This window comes from Anabrus simplex, chromosome 2 (genome assembly GCF_040414725.1).
Source record: "Anabrus simplex isolate iqAnaSimp1 chromosome 2, ASM4041472v1, whole genome shotgun sequence".
Taxonomy (NCBI): domain Eukaryota; kingdom Metazoa; phylum Arthropoda; class Insecta; order Orthoptera; family Tettigoniidae; genus Anabrus; species Anabrus simplex.
In genome coordinates this window covers 829,973,105-829,985,585 of record NC_090266.1, presented here as the reverse complement: position 1 = coordinate 829,985,585, position 12,481 = coordinate 829,973,105, and the positions used below count along the sequence as shown (strand labels likewise).

General features: G+C 37.3%; 1 protein-coding gene across 3 annotated transcripts in view; it reads right to left on the bottom strand.

Annotated features, from left to right (window-relative positions):
* Positions 1–343: 343 nt before the first annotated feature.
* The window catches only part of LOC136864491 (microtubule-associated protein 4), a 159,789-nt gene continuing 147,651 nt past the window's right edge, over positions 344–12,481 (bottom strand). For all 3 annotated transcript variants that reach the window (XM_067141528.2, XM_067141530.2, XM_067141529.2), the window contains one exon: positions 344–8,180. In XM_067141528.2, the coding sequence (XP_066997629.2) occupies positions 5,322–8,180 (2,859 nt within the window). In that variant the 3' untranslated portion in view covers positions 344–5,321. The remainder of the gene's footprint in view (positions 8,181–12,481) is intronic.

Genomic DNA, 12,481 nt, shown 5'->3' with positions numbered 1-12,481 from the left:
TTTGCAAAATGACATGAATGGCAGTTTGCAATAAAAATTACATATACGTTTCTACGGGTACTTCCTGTACAACGTTGCGCTCCTAAGACAGACTGCTGAGAGGCAAGTAATATTGCACTATTAAATCGAAGACAGACACCAGCTTACACACCCCACCAGCATTACATTCCAAAAGTCAACACTGTGTGCAAGTCCCACTGAGTACTTTTATCAAACTCGGCCATGTACCTCTCGGACGTATACACTAAATATTGGCACCAGGTTATATAATTTATGACATTTAAATAATGAAGGTCAAACCAAACTTCAGGATAGAGATAAGGTCAAAATAATATCACTAAAATGGTTTTATAAAAACTTTATTACATTAAATCTGTAGTAGTAGAGAAATATTGCCACATAAAAAAGTGCTATACATGTTCTAAAGCTTCCAGCAAAAGGAATGGGATCAAAGGGAAAGATGACATTACTAAATCCAGACCCTCCAATTGTCCAAGATCTTTCATACTACAAGGCACTTGGCAGTTACGGTACTAATAAACTGGTGTACTAGCGTGTTGCTATATTTAACATTTTGCCAAGTGAAATTGAACACACTGTAACATCAGGCTTCGTAAATTTTCTCGCATGTTCCAAATTGTGCAGTTTTAGCAGCCTTAAATATCTTACTGCATTTAATGGAGCTCTTGCTCTAAAAATAAAATGTAATGAGATAGTCCTGAGTATCAATGTCCAATGAAACACCAGTTACACCACCTGTTGTTGACATGAAGTACATATAAAATCTTGTTTCAGTATAAAAATTTCAATCAAACTAGCTTTGCTTCATTTTAAAATATAAATGTCGTGTAGTAAAATTAATATTACAAGCACAGCATATTATAGAGCTCCACATCTGCTTCATGCTGTAATTTCAGCTTGTAACAAGCCCCACTCCATTTACCAGAACTACAAAGCATCTTTGGAACATTTTCTTTGCCTCTCATTTAAAAGAAATACAGCCTAACACAAATAGTACAAATATAAAAAGTTAACAGGTACACATTCAAAAACAGGTTCATAGTATGAAACAGAATTCCATGAATATTCAACAATTTAAATTGCTTCACATGCAATGCCAAAAATGAAGCTTTCTATATGATATTCTGCATAAGAAATAATCAAGTCTGTTTAAGATATGATGTTAAAACAGAAAAGGAATGCAAAATTAAAGTATAATGGGATGGAAGTCCATACAAACTGAAATAATCATAAATAATCATAAAAATTATATTAACATAACATTACTACATAAACACACATGCCTTGACAAGTCGCCTATGTCCCACAGAACAGCCATACAAGATGGACACGGACACGGACGGACACACACACACACACACACACACACACACACACACACACACACACACACACACACACACACACACACTTTCTTTGCAGGAGAAACTCGTAAGACTTCAAGTTGATATACAACTTTACACCAAATTCCTTGCTACAGTAAGTGAAGCCAAGAAATAAATACGATGATCAACTTGCCCAGGTATGAACTTGAAAGATGCACATAGTGAAGTAAGAAAATTCACTTCAGATATAATTGCTACAGAGAATTTAGCAAATACAATACCTTGGAACATATTTTGCACCACTTCATGTTGCAAACGTTCACATTATTGAACATGCTTCCAGCACTGTCCTCGATCACAGATGAGGTTGTAGATATTTCTTAGATGATATCAATATTAAGTTATGAGCCTCTTGCAGCTTAAACACAAAGCTGTGAAATTCTAGCAATTTTCTCAATTTTATATGTGAACGTTGTCCAAAAATACAACAATGCTATCTTTTGCTTCCAGTACACCAGCTAAAGCTTCCAGAACATTAATTTGAATGGATCCATACATCATTTGAGGGGGGGGGGGGGGGGGCAAGCATCTGTTCTCACTTTCAACACATATTCGCCTCCACAATATCAATCCTTTATGCAGTTTCTATCAAGCAGAACACATCACAAACATATTAAAAATGTTAATCTAATAATACAGAAACAATTTGTAAACTACAGACGGTCGTTCAGGATCTCTGTTGATGAGTTTGAAGGCCGCTGGCAGCACTATTATCAACTTGAGCACATCAAAATGGGGAGCAATGATTCACGTCAGCACTGAGGACGTGTGTAGAGTTTCGTGACATTAGCTGCAAGAGCATAAGCCTCAAGTTCACAAGCGGTTGCCTCGTCACATTTTGGAACAACCCACTAATGCACGAAAGCTATATGAGGGCTATCTGGCAGGGGACAGATGGAAAAAAGTTACTTCATTAGACGAAGCATATGTGTAACTTAGTGACTGTAACAAACCTGGCTCGATTTACTACCGCCCTAGGAACAAAAAATGATCAAACCTTGTATAAAGAATGCCAGGAAATTTTTCCAAGGTGTTCCATGATCTTAACTAGATACTGCTACAATGGCAAAGTAACCATTTGCTGTGTTGCTAATAATGAGAAGGTGAACTCTACATGCTATCAGCAAGGGGTTTTACCACCCATATACAACACAGATATCGCAGCACTGTACAGGAAAGCAAAAAATCAGGTATGGGTACATCCAGATAAAGCATGCAGCCACACCTCTTGTTCCACTAGGTCTGTTCTTAAAGAGAATGGAGATAGAAACTGGAATCTGTGCAATTGTTTTTACTGACATTCCAGTGAAGGCATCCGTTAAGTCACCCACGACTTCTGTGCATTTGGGCTCCTGGAAGGGCCTTAGGAAGTAGACGGCCACGCACTAACAATGGCCTCTGGAAAGCCTGTCAGGAGGAGTGGGATAAGATCGACATACTTGCTTTGCAAGAATAGTCTGCTGCAATTGAAATTACTTTGTTGGGCTACAGCTACAAAATGCTGGCTTTCGAATTGAGCGTGATCGTTGGTGGAGATATGGCTTTTCCTAAGCTAATTACCCTTCAAGCATCGTTTGGTATCATCTACCTGTCTTCAAAATGAATTTGCCCTCATTCTTCACACTGCTTTACACTATACTCTACCTCCTTCCCCTGTGTAGGCCATAATGATGTTCAGATCTTGCAAACACATGAGTTAAACCACACAGAAGTGAGAAATTGACTTATGACCATATCCTTTGAATAATTACATTCAGAATTGTCTTCTTCAAACATCCAAACTTGATATTTATGAAAAAAAAAACTTCAACCAACAATGAGAAAATACAGTAAACTACTTCCTCTAATAGGCTTCTAATTTCTGTACTGCAAATCCCTAAAGCTATGCAGAGATCAGGAATTTTGATCGTTCTAAGAACAAGACGATTGACGGAGTCATTCAAATAAAAATCAATGGTTTTATCATGAAAACAGGGCAAAATATCAAAAACTGAACAGACTGCTTCAAAGGACATTCTACTTTTAAATGAACCAGTTTAAGCTGTACAGAACCACATTTTTGTAAAGATCTGAAAAATAAAGATTTCTACAAAAGAACTTATGTAATACACACTGGTGCAATAATTGAGGGAGGGAGGAGGGAAACTGTATTGCTGCCAATGATTATTGTTTTAATGCCAAAGCAAGCATGGACTCCTCCTCAGATGTAATAGCACTTTTTAATTAAAAGTATACATTAACATGCTTGGGTCTTATCACAGTCCATACGACAGCATTTCATTGAAGTGCATACAAAGCCTTTATAGCATAAGTATAACAATTCAAACTACTATACATTAGTTTGTGAAAACAGCCTGTTTGAGATGAATGTAACATCATACTGAACGGCCATTTGCCATAACGAATAGCACAATCGGGCTTATCTCATCTCTAAGGAAAACTCTCACTCCTTCATTGAGAGCTGCTCCTCAACAATTTCAGCAATTCCAGGCTTTTACTCGTTTTGAAAAATGTCCAGGATTTCAGAAATATAAATACAAAAGTTAAATAATAAATACACTAAACTAGCATTTATGTTAATATTCATACATGGTGTATTATGCTAATTCCTAGTTGCCACTGAATGTATGTAGAGTGCTTGATTAGCAGACAGTGAAGAAACAGATTTAAGAAATAAGGCTGTGAGGTAACATCACTTCTATTATTAAGTAGGAAACTATTAGAATACTCAATTCACATATTCTCATGAAAATTTACACAATGGAAACGGAAATATTTTATCGGATGTTATCTTGACAGAAAAACTGCTTTAAGATCTATAATGATACCGAATCCTGAAAAATGATCAAGTTACCTCAATTTCTTATATGGCTGGTCATATGAAAGAGAAATATCCGAAGCAAGAAATTAACCTAGAATTTAAGTTTTAAAAAACTCAATGATGGAGGTTTTTTTTTTACAAGTCATTTTACGTTGCACCGACAAGTCTTATGGAGACAATTTGAGTATTCTCAAAGTACTTTTACAAATTTAAAATGCTCAGATGCCTCCCAGATACCATCATGTATGCTGGCACTGTGAATTAGGGAACATTCTTCAGGAATCTTACACCAGCTGTGGAGAGAAGACTAAACACACATTTACCTTTAATGTTCTATCACTGACAGTATGTAATGATATTGTTTTTCAACGATTTCCATTAACTGGGATTCTAAGAAATTCCAGTTTAATAGATCCCAACCCTCATCTTTTACAGAACTTACGGTTTCAGTTCCTAACAATTTACACAATCCTCCTTAGATTCTGTAATGCATGTGATGTGAACTACTGTACTGTTTCCATGGATTCATAAAGTGTATCAGGTTTTCTTCAGTTGATCATGAATAAAATTTTCACAATTTTAATTATATTCACTTAGTTAATTTCAGCAAAAATAACAGTAATACAAAAGGAAGTCTACCCTTTACAATCATTCAGAACACAGGTGACTTAAGCAAGGATTTGCAGTCAACAGAAAATTAAATCGTAGAACCACACTCGTACGTACACACACACACACACACACACACACACACACACACACACAAAATAAAGGACTATTTTAACATAGGTGAACAAAACACCTGCCAATTAGCAGCACAATACACCACTTTAAATGTATAGCAATTCTATGTAGAGGAAAAAATCTGACTTTCACATTAAACCAATAAGTTTAATGCATAATACAAATTTTAAATTTAAATTCTGAAAGTAGCACCTCAAAATAAGCTACAATAATAAGAGCAGCTGTTCTAATATTGTTCCTTATTTACACCCAAGCAGCCAAGCAAAAAGAAACTTCACTTCAATGGATGAAAACAAAAGAATTTCAGTTAAACCAACATTTTTATACAGGAAAGAGTTTCATCAGTTTTGTCATTCAGTAACTGCAGCATTTTCAAACATTGCCTGATCACATTTTACTTCATTACTTGTGATCACAGAAGTCACTTCAACAGACTCTCTATTTTCAGAGGATACCGAAACCTTAGTTTTGGCTGAAGACGAACTAGACGTAACCGATGATGAAATTTGCTTCTTTGTTCCGAGTTTACTTGTAGCAGTCTTGGGTGTAGTGGTAGTAGCTGATGTCTTTGTGACACATGCACTATTTCCAACCAATTTGCTCTCCACCTTACGTGTCGAGCTCTGAGCAACTGTACGGGTAACAGTTGAAGCAGAGGAAGGTTTCATATTTGAAGTACGCGAAGATGAAATCTGTTTGTTCACAGATTCCTTTCCTTCTTTCACACTGGCAACTTTAGACTGGGCAATAGTTTTTGGACGACTGGGTAGTGATGAAGAAACCTTTGATTTAGTAACAGACCCATTGGTAGATGCAGTGCTTGGCCGCGCAGTAGTTGGCATTGTCGTCTTGCTCACAGCAGGTTTCGCTGACAATTTTAGAGGTGGCGTAGGTGCTGAAACAGGTCTTATCCTAGAAGCAGGCGAAGTGCCAGTACCAGTTTTGTTTCCAACAGTTTCAGGGCGCTTAGTACTGGGCTTTCCGGCATCAGTATTGGTTAATGTAACGGGTGAGGAACCTGAAGATGGTTTTGATTTTAACAAACTAGGAGCTGGTTTAGGAGCTAAACCATTAGGTTTGGAACGGTTTACACTGGTGGTTGCAGGAGTAGGGCTTTGCACCTTTGCTGGCTTAGTAATGGGAGCACTAGCAGGCAATTTCTTGGGAGACGGTTTCGGAACTGCTGCGACTGAGGCAGGCTTCGTAGGAGATGTGGGAACAGACTTAACTGTCTTGCTAGGAACAGGCTTTGAGCGTACTGGAGCTTTACTCGTAGTCGTAGTCTTTGTCTTTTCAGGCAAAGGTTTCTTTGCAGCAGGTTTTTTAGGTTCACTTTTCTTCAAATTGGCATCTGCAGCAACAGCAGCAGCAGCTGTTGCTACGGTAGCAGCAACAGCAGCAGCACCTGCCACCTCACCTTCAGTACTTGAATCCACTTTCTGCAAAGAATCTGTAATTTTACTTATATCTGGTGATTTTTCATCCACATCCAGTACATTTTGTACATCTACCATAGTACCTTCAACACCAATGGTCAAAGGGGTTGGAGGAGGAGTCATAGTTACAATAGGAGATTCTACATCAACTTTGGGACTAGTCTCTGCAATGTCAGAACTACATTCAATCTCATGCTGATTCAGTTCTAATCCTTGAGAACTTTCATTCTCCTGGCCTGATAATATAGTCACAGATTCTTTCTGCAGTACATCAAACTCGTTCTCAGATGATACTCCAAAATGATCTTGCTTGTCTTTTATATTATCAAGGGGAAAAACACATACATTCAGTGGATGATCTGGAGGAAGAGGTTCATAATCACCTTCAGGAAGTTTCTGTGATGACTCATCAACTGGAGATGACAAACTTGATAAGGTTGGTTGAATATCTACTTTTGGTTCAAGCTCATGGTGATTATCAAGGCCTTTTTGATGTAATGACTCTGTAGCATCTGACATTGGAGTCTGTTCCATTTCAGCAATATTTGCTTTTATACCAGCATCTAATATACTTGACTGATGATCACTGGCCATATCCTCTCTTGGACTGCCATCCATTAAATTTTGTGGACTATTAGCATCCAATTCAACAGGGGTTTCTGGAGAAGCTCCAACACTTTCATCAATTTCATGGATAGTTTCCTCCAAAACAGACTCCTGAATATCAAAACTCAAACTGCAATCCTCACCATTTAATTTCACAAGTTCAGGTTGGGATTCCATTTCAGGAGCAATGTCCTTTTGAAGCTCGAATGATATGTGAATAGGTTCTCTGGCTTTGTCTCCGGGGTGGAATGAAGATGCATCATCCTGAAGATTTGTAGGATCATCAGGTATTTGATCAATTAACTTGTTCAATTCATTATCTGAGCTAGCACACTTATTCTCCACCAAATTTTGATCCAACATTGGCATATGGGCTTCCATATCAGTGCTCTTATTAGGAATAGGACACACATCTAATTCTGACAGTTCCTGTAATTGCTCAAGGTGTACACCAAGTTCCTTGTGCTGATCTAACTCTGCTATTGCAGCACTTTCACTTCCATTAGACAATTGTTCAAATTCTTGTATAACAGGTGAAAGAGGTTCACTTGATTCCTGTACCTGGACAGGCACATTAGTTGTGTCATCCATATTAACATGGGTATCAAGGAATTCAGGGAATCCTGCAGAATCTGAAATTAGTTTGGTTGGAAGAGTTTCATTACTTGCAGGAAAATCGCTAGAAATATCAACGTTGCATTTCTTCTCTGAACCCTGATCGATTAAAGCACTTGAAATTTCACTCTGTGGAACATTTTCAGTATGAGAAATTACTGCCATCTGGTCAGAAAAATCTATATCCTCTGCACTATCACTTATTGTCGTAGGAGCTCCAACACCAATATCCTCAAGCTGACATGAATCACTTGATAAATCATTTTTCTGTCCATTAATCAAGTCTGGCAACTTCTCACTCTGAGAAATAGACCCAAAATTATCACTTGCAAAAGGAACCTTTAGGATACCCTCTTCAGTCTTTGATGGCATCGGCATCAATTCAGCATCAACTTCCACAGCAGTATCAGACTGCAGGAACTGCTCAATCGATCTCTGTTGTGTTGGTGAAGGAATGAACTCAGCAGCATTGGGATTTAGCTGGGATTCCATGTTGTCAGCACTTTCAGAAGGCACTGTAATTTCCTGCAAGGGAGCAGGCTTCTCGCAAACCTGTAGAAAGAAAAATAGTCATTTGTACAATTACCTCAAAGATTACAATACAGAAAAAGGATGATTCATACATAAACTGAAATATCCATATTGAAGATTATGATGATAAATTTGACAATGAACCAAAATTAAAAACAACTTAATTTTAACAACATGATAAATATTCAAGCTCTTCAAGAAAATAGACTCATGATGTTCCTCACATAGCGATACTAATCATAGGCCATGTATACCCATGGTATACACATTATGTTACGACTCACAGGCAACACAGACCCATGTGTTCCTCACATAGTGGTACTAATCGCAAGCAACTTCAACCCATGGTGTCCCTCACATAACGCTATTAATCACAAGTAGTCTCATGGTTCGAATTCCATCATCCACTGGCCGCCCCTTTTAGTCGTCTCTGATGACAGGCAGGGGATACAATGGGTGTATTCATCTGGATCTCCCACCCACAGGGGGTTCCCAACATGACACCAAAAATATATTCATATAATATGTTCTAATATAGAACAGGGAATTGTTGATAAATGACACTGAAGGGCAATCTGGATGCAGGATTATTTTAGGACAGGATTTAGAGAAAACTACATAATGTATGTATCACACTGAAGGAAATGAGCATAAACCATTGTAACAATTCCAGCTTATCTCTAGATAGTATGATACAGAAAGAGTAGAGGAATTTTGATACTTAGGAAGCATGATTCGTCAGAATGGAGGTGCTTTTAGAGATGTAGCGCGTCTTATAAAGCCAAAAGAGCTTTTGCACGGTTACGGCCAATACGGAGATTCCCTTACATTCACAAAAACAAAGCTAAGAATATTAAACTCAAACATTAAATCTGTTTTACTGTATGGAAGCAAGACCCAGAAAGTGACCAAAGACATTGCCACAAGGCTACAGACTTGTGTAAATTGTTGCTTGAGGTACATTATGAAAATATGTTGGCCAAAGACCATCGCAAACAAAGACTTTGAGAGGCCACAAGTCAAAGTCCCATACAGCAACAGATGAGAAGAAAATAGAGATGGACTGGACACACTTGGAAGACCACAAGAATTTACCAACACAGAAATAAAAGTGCATGAACTTTCCCAGCTGACCATGTGTGTGAATCAATTTAGTTCTCAGCTGATTAACACAGTGGAGATTGCCACATATAAATTTGCTGCCCTCCAGAAATTACAGGATTTATGATGATTTTTTAATTTCAATGCTAGGGAAAGCAACAATTGTAATAACGTTTGGAACATTTAGAAAGATCACACTTTCCACTACATAAAAGTGAGTTGACCATCATAACAGTGCAGTAATTTTTAAAGACAAATTTATGAAGATATGAAGTTCTACAAAATAAAAATGATGCAGCTATGGATGCCAGTTACTGTAAGTTAATATCTTGAAATTTGATACACACTGGGGACACATCATCTACAATACATTAATATAAATTCTAGCCTAATTGGTCAATTGACACAGGAATCCTTGTTTACAATCAGCAATTTGCTTTCCAGCTGTTCGACATTTGACGGCGCGCTTGCATCGAGTTGCTGCAGGTTGTTATTTGCACACTGGAAACAAACCAAATTTTTAGGGAGTGATACAAAAATGCTATTACAGAACCCATTTCACACCAATTTGATATTAGCTAATTATATTTACTTGTCTGAAGCATCAGAATCATGTTTACTTAGCGTGTAATAGTTATCCTCGTCCTGAATTTCAGAACCCAAGTCTTCCATAAGAACATCCAGTATGGATTCATCTACGTTTTGTACACTTTTATTGCACATGTTAAATATTCACAAGAATGACAACCTAGCCTCTTGAATATACTAGTTTTCTGTCTGCACGCAAATACTTTTCCGCTCATTTCACAGCTACGAGTGAACGATGACCCAGCCACAGTTTATGTAGGAACATGGCTGCGTTATCAATGCCTTGAAAGACGAGCTGTCAACTTAATGCTCATAACTAGTACATTTTATTTTTATAGAAGCATCCAACACTATTCTGGTGAAGTCACAGCTTCCTGAAATGGTAACTATTTTTTAGGAAAGAGCCTCATAAGCTCTAATGCACTCCTGAACTGTTCCAGGAATTTGTAAAGCATTGTAAAGAAAACTACAGTTACAGTGTTTATGTAACTGTTGATGAAATGTTTCTGAATTTCTGAGGATTTAGTTTCCACACCGCATAGCCCAGGAAATATATCATAATGGGACCTGCAGAGTCTCAAAAACTTGCTGAACAGAATGACGCATGCATATCATTCAAAAACAAATTGGATGAAGCTGTAAAAATATTAGTATAGCAACTTGAAAATACTGGACAAAGTTACATGTGATAACTATTTTACCTCTGTTCCACTAGCCAACCTGAATGGGGACTAAAGAACAGAGTGAAGATTACTGCTATATTTACTGCAAAAAGTAATGACTGGGCAGTGTATAGCATAAGGTTCAGATTGTCCAAGGAAGCTATTCTAGTTTCCAACAAATCCCATCTTTGCCATCTACTGTGCACGACAAGATAATGTATAAACTAGTAATGCTTCTAAAACAGACGTTGCTACAATCGGCATGCCTTTCAGAAGAAATCGTTTCCAGAATATCCAAACAAATGGCCTATGATTATTATCTTCCTGATGAATATTGGTGCTTTCAACAGCCATGTAGTGTACACAGCAAGCATAGAAACTAAGTGAGAATCAGATTTCATGTGGAAAAATGATGCTGGCTGAGCACAAAAAGAGTAAATGAAATTATAATCCCACAGTTTATGAAGCATAGATTTGATGCTTATTTTCCCTAGATCATCCATAAATGACCGACATCTGCTTCTAGAATTACAGAAGAAAGGCGTTATTTTTATCAAAGTAGGAAAAAAAAAAAAAAAAAAAACAACTTGTGATTAAACACCAAATCTACAAGGAGGAGTACATTAAGTACGGTACGTGTATTTCTTGAATCCAGAAGACTAGCATCAAAACAGCAATTAAATCTGAAAAGCTTTCCACAGTTTTATTTCTGTTTCATACACACACAAAATTAAAACTGATCATCAGCGGGGATTTGCCGTCTTGCACGTGACTATATTAATAAACCTGCATGTATTCATGCAATTTATAGTGTGTGTAACCGGGTGTGTGAGAAAAAAAAACCCTGTCAAATGGATCGATGCTCTGGAACTACAGACATATTAAAAGTAACAGCCTTACAGGTCCCAGAATACTATAGAAGTACAAACTGCAACAACTACAGACAAACAATTGCCAACTGCACACAAAATCTAGACATTCTACGTAATTAGGTACAGTCCATGAAACTTAGTGGTACTTGGTTTTACGGGTATGAGGAGTAAGGTGGGAGCTAACCTGGTTCCAGTAATACTGCCAACTGAATGGAAATTAAATCTGAATTGAATCAATAATATAATCGATCAATATGAATTTTCTAAACCTTTGTTATATTAAGCCAACAACTGTGTAACACACATATAACATTTCTCGATGCGAATCTTGTTCCTAGCATGAATTCCCACAAAAATATCACCTTGGCTTTGCTGTGTAAACAACAACAGTACTAGTACATAAAGTGTACGCCAGATGTCTCACAGCGATGCATAATTGATTCATAGTGCGTGTGTCAAAGGTTGCCAATACGAATCTTGAAGATAACCGAGGTCTACCAATTCAGCACTAGGGAGTTAAGTATCACTAAAAGTTTTGTGTACTATAGTCAGATGCAAACTACATAACCATATTCTCTTTGACAAAGTGCCATCATTGAATGCAGGATCTGAGCAAGCCAATGCAAGTGTTGTGTGACATTCCACAAGCAATGTTCATTATTGTTGATGTAACTTGTCTCAGGGCTCAAAATATGAAACCTTTAATAAAGAGTATCAGCTCATCTTCAGAAAAATGGCACACTGAGTATTTCTATGGGGCTGAGAAGATAAAGCAAGTTGCTGCTCATTTTCGATCTACGAAACAGATACATAACCGTCTATTCCTCTTGTAGCATTTTTTATGACGTCGTGTACAGTATAAAATTGCGACATATGTATAAGTATACATTCTGGCAAGATTAAAACCAGGTGACTAACTCTGCTATCTAGCCAGGTTGACAGTTCCCGTACACTAATCAGTTTACAACTAAATCTGACGTTGTAAGAGAATAATGAATAAATAAAAATGGAAAGTGATTGTTTTATTTCTGGAAAATAGGTATAAATTTATCCTTCATTTTTTCTTCCATAATGTGGCAGAGCATTCGCCCTATTTATG